At 37.3% G+C, this 14,010-nt stretch overlaps 1 protein-coding gene across 1 annotated transcript in view; it reads right to left on the bottom strand.

Annotated features, from left to right (window-relative positions):
* Window positions 1-14,010, bottom strand: part of LOC131079761 (probable sphingolipid transporter spinster homolog 2) — a 262,535-nt gene that overhangs the window by 227,625 nt on the left and 20,900 nt on the right. The window contains exons 2-3 of the mRNA XM_058017801.2: window positions 12,951-13,082; window positions 11,608-11,709 (exon numbers count right to left, since the gene is read on the bottom strand). Of these exons, the coding sequence (XP_057873784.1) occupies window positions 11,608-11,709; window positions 12,951-13,082 (234 nt within the window). The remainder of the gene's footprint in view (window positions 1-11,607; window positions 11,710-12,950; window positions 13,083-14,010) is intronic.

Here is a 14,010-nt window from a genome sequence, read left to right as displayed (position 1 = left end):
AAATGGGGACATGTCAAAAAACACTAGGGATGCATCCCTGGATTTCCTTGGTTATACATGATGAGAAATAAGATATGGGTATGAAAAAACTACAAGACCTCAAATGTGTTTCACAAGTCTTTATGAAGTCTCAAAATCCTTCCTTGGCAGCTTGGTAAAACTCATCAACTTAAAAAAAATTGAATTCCTTTAAAAAACATAAAGTTCCATGCAAAATATAGCTCCAAAATGTATCAAATGATTTGCATTGCAAGATTAAATGAACAGCATTAATAACTGAAGCAAAATAACGCACTTCTGTTTTTGGAATAATATCACTGAGAATGTAGAAAACGTTTCTTGCATGGCCAAGCAAAAAGTGTGCAACCAAATGGTGTCAAATGTGACATGGAAACTGCTTACACAGCAAATGGAATACATTATGCAGCAAAAAAAGATACTTGAACAACAAACACATTCACTTTGTGTGCCAAATCAGTCTCTTGCACAACCATGGAATCTCTTGTACAGTAACTAGGATCTCTTGCACAGCAACAAGAATGTCTTGTGTAGTGACTACGAATGTCTTGCGAAGCAACTAGGAATGTCTTGCACGGCTACTAGGATCTCATAGTGTACTATCATATTAATATTTTACGAATTTCATCTATAGAAAACATGGACCCAAAACAATTTTTACATTTTGCTTTTTATAAAACAAAACAGGGGTCTGGAGCTAGCAACACTCAACAAGGTTGAGAGGCAGCAGCCCTCGTGAAAACTCTCTATAATTGCACAAATACTACTGCATGACTTGAATTTACTCCAAAAGACAAAATTTTCAAATTGTTACCTCATTTTTGTCACATTTTCATGTGCAGCCACAGTTCTAGAAGGTTTGTGTGGCAAACTCACCGATCACTAGTAACAAGTCTACACTACAAGCTCTTTGAAACTCACTTGCGCAAATCAATGAGTTCAAGGTCAAGTACCTTAGCCTTGAAAATTTGTGATGAGTACTCAACAAGTTTTACATCTACAGTTCCAACAATGAGAAATAAATCTAAAACATCAAAAACCCTTTATATCCCATGTATTATCTGCATTCTGCACAATGATGAATTTGCCACTTCTGCTAGGAGGCAATTTCAGAAATACCACAAACATTCCTTTGACATAAGTACAGTCTCTACTACATTGTACCACAGCAAACATCGACAAACTTGAAATTCCAAGGCCTGAGAGAAACTTTACCACTAGAGACTCCTGCAGCAGCATCCTCCAGCTTTTTTAACACAAATAGAGAGACTCCTGCAGCCGAAACCTCCAACTTTTTGAACAAAATTTCTCCATCATTCAATTCTCTTGCTATTAACCTAACTCTCCTTGTCCACTCTCCAGTTCCAATTTCAGGCTCAAAAGCTACCAAATCACCACTTCCAATTTATCATGTTGATGGCATACCCTGTCAAACACTTGCAAGGATGTCTAAAACTTTCACCAATATCACTTGATCAGTAAACTGTAGAATTATTCTCCTAGCATTTACTAACTATAAAGCTATCTTGTCAACCTATTAACACCTTCACATACCTTGTATTTCCACTTCTAATGGATACTATAATACTCTATTATGCGAATAACAATTGCAAAACACAAGATGCAGCATAAAACATAAGTATATCTATTACGACAACATCATTCCTTGGCACCAAAGGGAAGACCCTATCGAGAAACTAAACTGAAACATCAGTAACCCTTTGTGTTCCATGTTCTGTTCGCACAATTACAAATTTTCTGCTTCTGCCAGGAGGCAATTTTGTTGGATTAGTTGTCATTGATGTCAAAGGCTTGTTTGTTTTGTTAAGACTTTGGTTATGATTTTTAGTTGAGCTGGCTACTTGAGTGCCTGGTTGAGCAGCTTGAGCTGCTTGGTTGTCAGCTTCACCTAGTTGCTTGCTTACTTAAGTTGGGTGTGTGTGTGGTAGCTGGTTGAGTGTATGCATCAGCTGTGTAAGTGCCAAGTGTCACTTGTTCAGCAGTTACATCAGATCTCTGCCAAGTCATCCTTTGAATTTTCAAAGGCAGCCATTTTAATTTTCAGCGCTTATCTTTCTCGTTTGGGTGTTTGTGGGAATGAAATCAACTCATAATTTCTCCGTTTCTTTTTGGTCTGACATCTTCAGACATCGTGTGCACTATCTTTATTCTCCCCCTTGGATTTTTGTGGGACACACATAAGGGGTCAAAGATTCAGTTAAGGCTACCGTTTCAAGTTAGAAGTGCGTGGGACTTAATGGATTGAACGTACTGTAGTCTCAATAAAATTTTATTCGAAATCCTTCCTGTGTGCCGTTTTGAATTACATGGAGCTGGACGTGTTCCGAGGGGCCACGATTTTCTTCTATATACATATATCGTGGGTTGTTTTTGTTGATTGGGCATGCTTTAATACGAGCAGATGGCAGTGCAAAAAAAAAAAATTACTCCAGCCTGAATTTGCATCATGTTCATTATAGCTGGGAGAGCAACCGAAAAATAGTAAAATACATAGAAGTCGTGATATTTATTTCAATAAAACGTCGTCCTCTTTTGGTGATTCATTTTCTCTCAAATTTTCGGAGATGCCTTGAGATTTCGTTGAGAAGTATGGCCGAATTTTTAAAAAAACAAAACGGCTCAATGTATGAATATGTTGTAGACAGAGAGTGGAATGAAGACGTATTTATTACAAATCATTGTTTTGGCATCTAACGGCAGGGCAATTAAATCGAATTGAATTGTTTATGTGCCAATAATTTTAATCACATTCTTTTTAGAATATGTGGTATGTTGTGTGTGCCAAGTTGAGGTTGAGCTTCAATATAGTGAATCGCTAATATTTCGTGGGGTGGGATATTTAAAAATGTCTTCATTTGGTACTGTGTGTGGTGCGTTTTGGGGTGAATTGTCTTTTTTTCAGGAAGGAGCAGCATATGGTAACTTTTTGGGAAGTTGTCTCTGATTTTGACAAGGGAAGTTTTATGATTTTGAAGGAGTAAAATATGCAGAGATAAGTGGTGGTTTTGAAGCATGTGCCTAGTGGAATCCGTATTTACAGAGTGCTGGTTGTCTATAAAAAAAAATGCTCTCTCTGTGGGCTGGCACTGATTGGGGATAAGTGATATTCACAATAGAGTAAGTTTTGTGTGTGTAAGCTGGAAGATATCGCTTTTACCTGTGTGGGTGATTGCAGCAACTGTGTATGATTTAAGTCTTTTTCAGTCAAGCAAATCAAGCAGATTTGAAGTTGAATCTTCTGCAGTTAATTGAGTTGGTGCTCAAGTCGAGTTCTGTGCTTTTGTCAACTGAAGATGGTGCTTTAATCTTTCTAAGTTGGTGCTCAGTTTGTATGCAAGGTTGTAGCCCTTTGGGTTGGTGCCCTTTTTATCTAATAGAAGAAACTTTTATGCCCTGGTTTTTCACCTGAAAGGGTTTTCCACAAGAAAATTGTGTGTTGTTGTTTCTGAGCTTTGCTTGCATTTCTACATCTTTGTTTCAGTTTGCTGCTTCCACTAAAGAGAAAATACACCATCACTGCGAATGAGACAATTTCACCACCTATGGAAACATGCAATTTCCTCATTCTAGATTTTCTACAAAGTTTAGACATCTGAACCCCTATTCCAAGGCATCCTAAGATGCTCCAAATCATTCCAGACATTCTCTCATATGGATATAGTCTCTTCTACATTGTACCGTACCAAACATGGATGAACTCCCAATTCCAAGGTCTAAGACAGACATCGCAATTGAAAGTGACCCAATGGTCTACCCAATTTTCAAATCAATAGTAATTATGCTCACACAAGAACTGTGATTGTATATGTTCCCCCATGCACGTTAGTAATTTACTGAAAATTTAGGGTTTAATTATGTGTACTCTTTAGCAGCAATAGCCAGTCCAACATCAGGTTAATTTAATAGTATTACCAATATTTAAGGCCATAGGTGCCTGGAAGAAAATGGTGATATAATAAAATGTAAATCATGGGTATATTAGAGACATTAGATTTCCACAGACTATAATGATTATTGTGTCTTATTTTTAGTTTCAACAACGTAAAATTTGTTTGCATCAACGTTTCGGATCAAATTACTATACAGTCTCAAACTTATTATTTGTTTTATTTATATGTTTTGGATTATTATATTAAAATAATTACCAATTTAACATTCTTAAATAAACATACATACATACCTACCTAAATATGCATATTTATATATGTAACCTTTAACAATTTTGTTATAATATATTTTCATATTTAGGTTAGTAACATACCTACCTAAATATGCATATTTATATATATAACCTTTAACAATTTTGTTATAATATATTTTCATATTTAGGTTACCATACTTCAGTATAATATCAATGTTATTAACATATTTGTTATTATTTTATTATATACACTTTTTTAGGTTATTATAACCAGTTTCTTGTTTATATATATTTATAATCTTAAACATATTAATTGTTTTACTTTTATGGTTTATTTTCTTTGCTTTCCAATTTTTGCTTGAATTTTGTCTTTCCAACTTTGGATCCAATGCAACCTGCCCACTCTCTCCCCCTCCTCCACCCCCACCCTCACCCCCCCTCTCTTATTTAAACGGTCTTGGTCTGCAAAACATCCTTTTATCTCCTGCAGCTCTTTTTACATCCAGATGATGGATCACGGAGTGTGATGATGCATACTTTTACACAGTTGAATCCAGAAACAAGATACAATAATCATGGGTACATTGCTAGTTCAAAAGTAGCTTTTCAAGTAATAAAGATATAAGCATCTTGTCCTAACTTTTGGAAGAGTTTACCAATCTATCTACCCAAAACTACCACTCATCAATGCCTCTAATCTCAAAATAAAATGCATGCATGGATATATGACATATTTTTTAACATACACTCTACATGAACTACCACTCAAGTTCGTAATTACGTTGATTCCCAGCAGTAAAATGTCATTTCTATTAGAATAATACTTTATTATTTTATTATTAATGCTCAATATTCTGAACTTAGTGTAGATATCTTAATAAGATCTTGCTCGATCTTATTGGCAGTTTCATTTTAGAAACTTGCCCTCTAGTAATTCTTTGTAATCCTATTTATTGAGCGTTTGCTCATTATTAATTCATTCAATTTTTACCAATTACTTGCGTAATATGGTATCAGAGCAAGATTAAAAATTTTTGGAGCAATCCTATAATTCTAAAAAAAATTTAGTGAAAATTGCTTTCAAAAAATTTCTGAGTATTTTCCTGTGGGTGTCTAAAAACGAGATTTTTTCACCTTTTTTTCGTTTTTCACACCCACGTTTCCAATGTTCGTGGCTGCAATATTTGGTGTCTGTGGCTTTCTGTTCTGCAGGTTTAGGCTCGCGTTTTTTCTGAAAATCACGTTTTTCGAATTCCGTTTCATTGCTGTGCCAGACTTCTGCGTTTTTAGTGCCGTTTTCTAGCTCGCGACGACAGGAGGCAAATGTATTTTTCGCGACCTGTGATTTCCGTGCCATTTCTCTACAACCTGCAACTTGGTCAAACCTGCGTTTTCGGACTTTTGGCTAGGTTTTTTACCCTTCAGATTTAGCCGAAAAAAATTTCTTCTTGCAGATTCATGGTGGGTTTTTCAAGAACTCACCTGGGTTGTCCGATTTTTCTGGGTGCCTCGATTTTTGTGCCTCTATTTTCGAGCCAGAGGATTTTAATTCTAATTTCAGATTCTTTCTGAATTTTTTCGCAAGGATTTTTGGGTTGTCTTCGGATTTTTCTGGGTCAGCCGGAATTTTTTTTCGAAATCCGTGCCATCCATACTTCTTTTTTTTTAGGTTTGTACCTGCATCTGCCTCTATTTCTGCATTGGGATTCAAATTTTTTGAATTCCATGCCAGCACCTCTTCTCAGTTTTTTCATTTTCTGTGCATTGGGAAACGTGCAAGATGGTGTCATCGACCAACTTGATGTTGGAAGGCAAACAGCGATTTAATGGGAAAAATTATAACACCTGGAAGCAGCGCATGCTGACTATTTTTTAATATCGCCACCTGGATAATCTTGTTTTGGACAAGGAGTCTCGTCCTCAAACACCTGGAGCTGACCCGGACAAGTTTGATGACCGCAATCAAGAAGCCGTTATGCTTCTCAAGCTCTCTGTTACAGATGACCAGCTCCCTCAAATTCCTTCCGGCAAGTCAGCTGCAGAAATCTGGAAGCATCTAAAGGAGTTGCATGAGACTTCCGACAAGAGTCGAGCTTTTTTTATGAAGAATCAGTTGTTCTCCATTATGATGGATGAACGCATGTCCTTACAAGAGCATCTTACAAAAATTAAGGACATTGGAGATCAGCTCGAAGCTATTGGTCGGAAAATGGAGGAAGAGGATGTGGTAGTCATCACTCTAAAAAGTCTACCAAAACCGTATGAGCACTTTATAGAGACTCTCAACATTACTTCTACTAATGTTGATCTGAAATTTCCAGAGTTATGCACCAAACTTCTGCAGCAAGATCGTTGGAAACAATAGTTTGGTAGCGGTGCTACTTCAGCCTCCTCAAAACATGCCTTTGCTGCCAAATCCTTTCACAAGGATAAAGGCAAATCCCAGTCCTTTCAGCCAAAAGGCCTCTTCTCAGTCTCAGGATGGTTCCAAGAAAAAGAAGGTGCAATGCAATTACTATCACAAATTTGGTCATATGATCAAAGATTGCCATACCAGATTGGCTTCCGAGCAGCGGAAGCAGGGAGGGTCTCAGCCTAAAGCCAATGTTGCTGAGCACACAAAGCAGAAAGAGTCTGCCTTTTATGCCTTCATGGTTAAAAGACCTGCAGATCATGTGAAGTCTTCTGCCTGGTACATTGATTCTAGTGCTTCTCTTCATTTCACTCATAGGCGTGACTGGTTTGTTGAGTTCTCTCCCTACACTGATTTAGTTATTTTTGGAGGTGGTGAAGAGTACACTGTTGTCGGCAAGGGCAATGTTCAGATACATTTTGGAGGGATGAATCTCATATTCCTCAATGTGTACTATGTTCCTGGTATGGAACTTAACCTCCTTTCTGTCAATCAAATTATGCGGCCTTCTCCTCAGTTGGATGTCGTTTTCAGTAAACATAAGTGCTCGATTGTTGATAGTGCTTCTAGCACTACTGTAGCTGTTGGCATTGAGGATCATGGTCTATATAGACTTGTGGATACAAGCGATTCTCTTGAGCATGCCTTCGCAGCTAAATCTTCATCTATCAGCAATCTCTGGCATCAGCGATATGGTCACCTGAACATTCATTATCTTGCACAGCTTGTTCGGGAAGACTTAGTACATGGTCTACCTGATATTCAGACTCAGAATCATCGCGTTTGTGAAGCTTGCCAGGCTGGGAAGCAGCACCGGACACCGTTCAAGGATGGTGACTCATGTCGAGCCTCTAAGGTACTGCAACTGGTCCACGCTGATGTATGTGGTCCTATGAATACTAATTTTGTTACTGGGTGCAGATATTTCTTGCTTTTTGTTGATGATTTCAGTCGTAAAATGTGGGTGTATTTCCTTAAGCAAAAATCAGATGGGTTTACTATATTTCAGAAATTTAAGGCCTTAGTAGAGAAAGAATCTAGTTCTTCTATTATTACTCTTAGGTCTGATAATGGCGGGGAGTTTTGTTCTTCTGCTTTCTCTACTTTCTGTGATACACATGGCATAAAACGTCAGTTAACCACACCATACACCCCTCAGCAAAAGGGCGTTGTAGAACGTCGTAACCACACCATTACAGAAATGGCTAGGTCTATGATGGAACATAGAAACGTTCCTAAGAAATATTGGGCAGAAGCAGTGTTCACAGCAGTCTATCTTCTTAATAGGTCACCCACTCATGCTGTTAAAAATAAGACTCCTGAGGAAGCATGGTCTGGTCACAAACCTAGGATCAGCCATTTGAAAGTTTTTGGCTCTTTAGCTTATGCGTGGATTCTTGATGCCAAGCGCACTAAGTTGGATTCCAAGAGTCAAAAGCTCATGTTTACAGGGTACAGTGACAACCATAAGGCTTACCGACTGATTGATGTAGACTCTGATCGTCTTATCTTCAGTCGTGATGTTGTCTTTGATGAAGAACGAGGACCATTTCAAATTTCCTCAACTCAGCAGCATTCTGAGGATCAGCCTTTGAAGGCGTCTGACTTAGGTATCTGTCTTCCATTCAGTTCACCTGATGGGAGAGGTGATGCAGATTCTGTATTTGATGATGCACTACCTGAGTTTCCTCCGGACGATGCTAATCTTCCTCCTCCTGATCCTGATCCGCTTTCTCTTCGAGTTATTCCCCCTGCTCCTGATGTTGGCACATCTACTCTTCGGCCTAAATGGTGGGCTAAGACCATCAGTGCTCTTCGTCCTGATGAGCTCATTGAAGGTAGAACTTCCAGAAATAAGGGCAAACAGCAAAACACAGTTAATTTTGCTCTTATGGCTAACATCCACAGTATCTATGAGCCTCAAACATATGCAGAGGCCAAAGGGATTCCAGAGTGGGAACAGGCAATGAATGCTAAGTTCCAAAGTCTTCAGAAGAATCACACCTAGGTTCTTTCAGATCTTCTTCCAGGGAAGAAACCCATTAGCTACAAATGGGTATATAAGGTCAAGTATCGTGCAGATGGTACCTTAGATAAATATAAGGCCAGATTAGTTGCTCGAGGATTCACACAGTGAGAAGGCATTGACTATGAGGAGACTTTTGCTCCTACTGCCAAGATGAGTAATATTCGTCTTCTTCTCGCCATTGCAACTCAGTATGGTTGGAAAGTCCATCAGATGGACGTGAAGAGTGCCTTCCTCAATGGTGAATTGCAGGAAGAAGTCTACATAACGCAGCCTCCTGGTTTCAAGGTTGCCAGTTCAGAACTGCAAGTGTGTAGACTCCGGAAAGCACTCTATGGACTTAAACAGGCTCCTCGAGCATGGTACATAAAAATTGATCAGTACTTGGTTGCTCATGGCTTTCAGCGTAGTCCTTCAGACAGTAATCTATATATCAAACACTCTAGTAATGATATTCTCTTTCTTGTTGTCTATGTGGAAGACTTGTTCATTACTGGGAATTCAGCACATTTGATTTCAAAAATCAAACAAATTTGTGCAGCACTTTTGATATGACAGATTTAGGACTTCTTCATTATTGTTTGGGTGTTGAGGTTTGGCAGACTGATAGCAGCATCTTCCTTTCTCAATCTAAGTATGCCAAAAGCTTGCTTGACAGGTTTCGACTACAGGATTGCAAACCTGCTTCCACACCTATGGAGACTGGTCTGAAATTGTCAGCTAAGTCTGATTCTCCTCTTGTAGATGAAACGCAATTCAGGCAACTAGTGGGCAGTCTCATCTATCTCACTGCCACTAGACCTGACCTCAATTTTGCAGTGAGCTACATCTCACGCTTCATGACTGCCCCCAGGGCTGATCATTGGGTCGTAGCGAAGCATGTCCTGCGCTATGTGAAAGGCAACTCGGATTATGGACTTCTTTACACTAGGAGTAATGATCCTAGACTCAGTGGGTTCACAGATTCAGATTGGGCAGGCTCAGTTGATGACAGGAAATCAACCTCTGGATATGTGTTCAATTTGGGATCTGGTGCAGTCACCTAGACTAGTAAGAAGCAGCAGGCAGTGGCTCTCTCTTCGACAGAAGCAAAGTATAGAGGAGTTGTTATGGCAGATTGTGAGGCAGTTTGGCTTTGCCGGATGCTTGGAGATATGCAAATATCTCAAACAGGGCCGACTCCCTTGTTTTCGGACAATCAGGGAGTTCTCAAACTTGCCAAGAGTCCAATCTTCCATGAAAGAACCAAACATATAGAACTTCATTGTCACTACATTCGGCAGTTGGTTGAAGACGGATCCATTCAGTTGTTGTATGTTCCTACCTCGGAGCAGTCAGCAGATATTTTCACCAAGCCCCTCAGTCCAGATAAGTTTGTAAAATTCAGGGGGTCTATTGGTGTAGTTGATAGATTGAGCATTTAAGGGAGGGTATTAGAATAATACTTTATTATTTTATTATTAATGCTCAATATTGTAAACTTAGTGTAAATATCTTAATAAGATCTTGCTCGATCTTATTGGCAATTTCTTTTAAGAAACTTGCCCTCTTGTAATTCTTTGTAATCCTATTTATTGAGCATTTGCTCATTATTAATTCATTCAATTTTTTTACCCATTACTTGCGTAATAATTTCTCAGACTTAAGTTACTATGAATAAGCTCAACTTTACCCAGCAGGTAATCTCAGACTGCATAAGCATCATTGTAAAAGTTAGCCATGTAAAATGATTGCACTTCCAATATATGCAGTGTGCAGCATAGAAGGTTACTTGGGATTGGGTTACTCAAAAATAGCAATAAAGTGTTTTAAGTGCACTCCCCACAATCAAATGAATCAGAACAGTAGTTAAGTCTCTAGAAACACTATCCCAAATGCTACTTCCATGGAATCTTTGTTGATATTAGTGAAGGACAGAACTTTCACTGTTAATAATAAATAATCAGCAAAGAAGAATGCCTATATTATTATAAATGACAACCAAACAGGAACTGTAATGCACAGATCCTCATAATTCTACTTGAAAAAAAAAAACCATAAGAACAACCAAAGGGCTTTTATATGATTTCAAATTTTAAAACCTTGCACTTCATTTTATAAATTTGTTGGAATCACTTTGGACACTAGTACTACACAATGAACAGAGATTTAAGATACCAATATTATAAATAAATAAAAATTGCTTTCTGATCATAAAGGTAAAGAAAATCAAAGACTTGGACAAAATAAGCATCATACTGTAATTAGATCAAGATGAGCATATATGTAAGAAATTTATTGAAGTGCTTGACTTGGTCTTCACTTACACACGATTCTTCCATTGAAAAAGAAAATTAGGACTTCAATTTTCTAGCCTATCAGTGCTGTAAAAGGTAATTCAAGTGTCCTGTTTCCATTCAATACCAAGGTGAAACAATCTCATACGGACAATGGTGGTTCAAGCAATTCAAGACTACCACTTCATGTGCATGTGAGCAGTCCATTACTCTATTAAACTTGGGATAAGGACTGCAACTAGGTAGAAAATTTAATAAATACTCACAATAAAGTATAAAATGTAAATGCAAATTGTTCATAGGGTTATCAAAAGTAGAATCAGCATCAATCAGTGATTTTTACTTCAACATGATATCTGTCCAAAAAGGATGTGACTCAAATATGCTCTCCATAAGTGATAGCCTATGTATTCTAAAACTACTAAATGTTTTTGCTTCTGAAGTAGTGTAACTGCAGGCATACAACCGACCATTCAGATTTTGCAACAAGCTATTTCCATCCATTTTATAAAGAGAAACTATTGAAAGTTAACTTCTGTCTCCTATCAAAGGTTTCAAAACCTACAGCTAATCCATTCATACCTAATAATTAATACTACATACGAATTAAAATATTCCATGCTGAATTTCAACTCAATTCACATATAAGCATTGACTAGTAGACATTAGAAAGTGAAAGGTAACCATGGGAACAGTTCTAGAGGTCACTTACATCTTGGATAGACTAGCAAAAATTGGTGATGCTACTAGAAGCCCAACCATGAAGGCAGAAGATAGGATTCCATCTTGGAAATAATTCAGATTAAAATCACCCCTACATACACACAGAAAAATAGCATGTATCAACAAGATGAATTTACAAAAATAAGAAAATTCCCAAGTGAAAAAACATTTTAGAGTTATGCACTAGATATAAATTCTGCATATCGATATAACCTGTAATGGCATGGTTTTGAAAAAAACAGGTTTAAGTTTAAAATGTAGTCACTAGGAAATTCTGGTATCAGGACAGCCAGCCTCCCTGATCTCTACATCATCTAGTGACCATATTTATGTATAACATAGTTGTTTCCTTGTTCATTTACTTATGTACCCCAATTTAAATGGCATCCTTGTCCAAGAACCAGTACCCATGCCCCCACACCTCTTAGTGACTAAGGAATTTGAACAACACATAAAATTGAATGCAAAATCACAATATACAAATACTTTGACAAGAATGGGAATTTAAAAGGCTAACTATCATATCCTACAGAGCCTAATGATCTCAACAAGATGTCAGGGCATTGACATCAAGTTCGCTGGAAAAATATTATGGGGAGCATTGATGTTTTAGTCCTCCAAGGAAGTCAATTTGGATGTCTAATAAAACAGTGAAGAAACATCACAATCCCAAGCCTAAGTCAATCTGAGTATACAATAACAAACAACCTGGTAGTTTAACCCAATCATTTTTGTTGTTGTGTCCCTACTCAAGCATCTCTTACCCAGATCCAAGACTTAAAAGTTCTTGTCCCATGCCATCAGGTCCTACCCTCTTGACCTTAAAGAGAAATACTGTGAACTCACATTACAAGTGGTATCCAGCAATAACCCTCACCATTTAAGCAGCATTATACAAGGCAATAGAACAACAGAAGTATGCATGAATCCTCCTCTATTGAATTGCACCTCCTTTTATGCACAGATTGTAAGGACGTTCACCAAATTAATTTTGGGCTACATCAAATTTTCTTGTATCAAAAATACAGCCATGATTCTGATTGCTCTTCCGACTTCCAAGTATTATTAGATTGAGTTGCAGCAGTAAAGTCTCACTGTAACCACACTTATCTCACTCAGTGATTTTAATGCTAAAATATTAGATTTTGTTTCTAACTGACGTATGTACATAAGTTTTTTCAAAAGAGAATGGATGTTCACTGTTCAATATATTGGGCACCAATACAGAAAGGAATTAAAAACAAGTAGGATAACAATTTGTAAACTACAGCTGAAATTGTTAAAAACAAATCCATAACTCAAAAAAATGAAAGCCTGCCAAAGAGAACTCACTGAATTCCACTGGCTTTTGTACATGTACCACCCTCTGTGCAGGTAGCAAGGCTACCATTCACACCATTGCTTGCAATGACTCCTCGGTCAACATAATTGAGCATATTAATTATACAGAAAATTGCTAGAAGCCTGCAAAAAGAAACAATAAACCATTAAACACCCCACAAATCCAACCATTCAATTAGCGATTTTCACAAAAAAAAAGGAAAAGAAATGCTAAGCCTAATCTTATAGCAAGACAACATGTCAACAAAATACCTGAAACCAAATGTATTACAGCTAATCTCTGAAAAAAATGCTACCATGTGAGAAATATTAGCGAAAGAAAAATCTCAACAATAATGAGGTGTACAAGGTTTACACAAGAGTAACATTCCTATAAAGGTCTGTTTCGACTCTCCAAGTATATCGCTCTTGTGATATCAAAAAAATTAACCACAGTAACACTTGGGAGAACCAAATTACAAGTTGGACCTGAACAGGGATACTTCATGCATAGCGTATATTTAGTCCATTGGTATTGAAAATTTAATCTCCCTTTAAAGAATACTGGACAATGAGCTTGTTAGAATTTAAATTCACACCTTTCGATGTGAAGCAAAATTATTAAGGGAAGCTCCCTTTATTCTAGAGTCTAAGGAATTTAGACAATATGCAATACAAACAAACAAAATAAAAACCTATATTTGTGCTTTCTCAATATAGAGCACAAAAGCATTTTCAGCACATCTACACTAGATGAGAAGTTTTTGTGTAAAAGCTATCTACTGCAAAAGACTAATCTAGCACAACTAAAAGACATTTATGGTTTCCAATTAAATGCAGACATTGAAAATCATAAATGGAACCAGATAGGATTCAGTGAACAAAGGCATTGAGAAAAACACACTATGAATTAAATAATAAATACGAAAGATTGTGTACAATGCCACAGCACTTCTTCCAATGACTTCAACAATACAAAGTTTGTTAAATTATTGAAAATTCTTAACTCACAACATAATCAATTTCAAAGACTATACTCTATATACAACAATTTCAGCAAATAGCAGGCTTG

This window comes from Cryptomeria japonica, chromosome 6 (assembly GCF_030272615.1).
Source record: "Cryptomeria japonica chromosome 6, Sugi_1.0, whole genome shotgun sequence".
Taxonomy (NCBI): domain Eukaryota; kingdom Viridiplantae; phylum Streptophyta; class Pinopsida; order Cupressales; family Cupressaceae; genus Cryptomeria; species Cryptomeria japonica.
The sequence above is the reverse complement of the archived record's forward strand: the minus strand, read 5'-3'. Positions and strand labels throughout refer to the sequence as shown.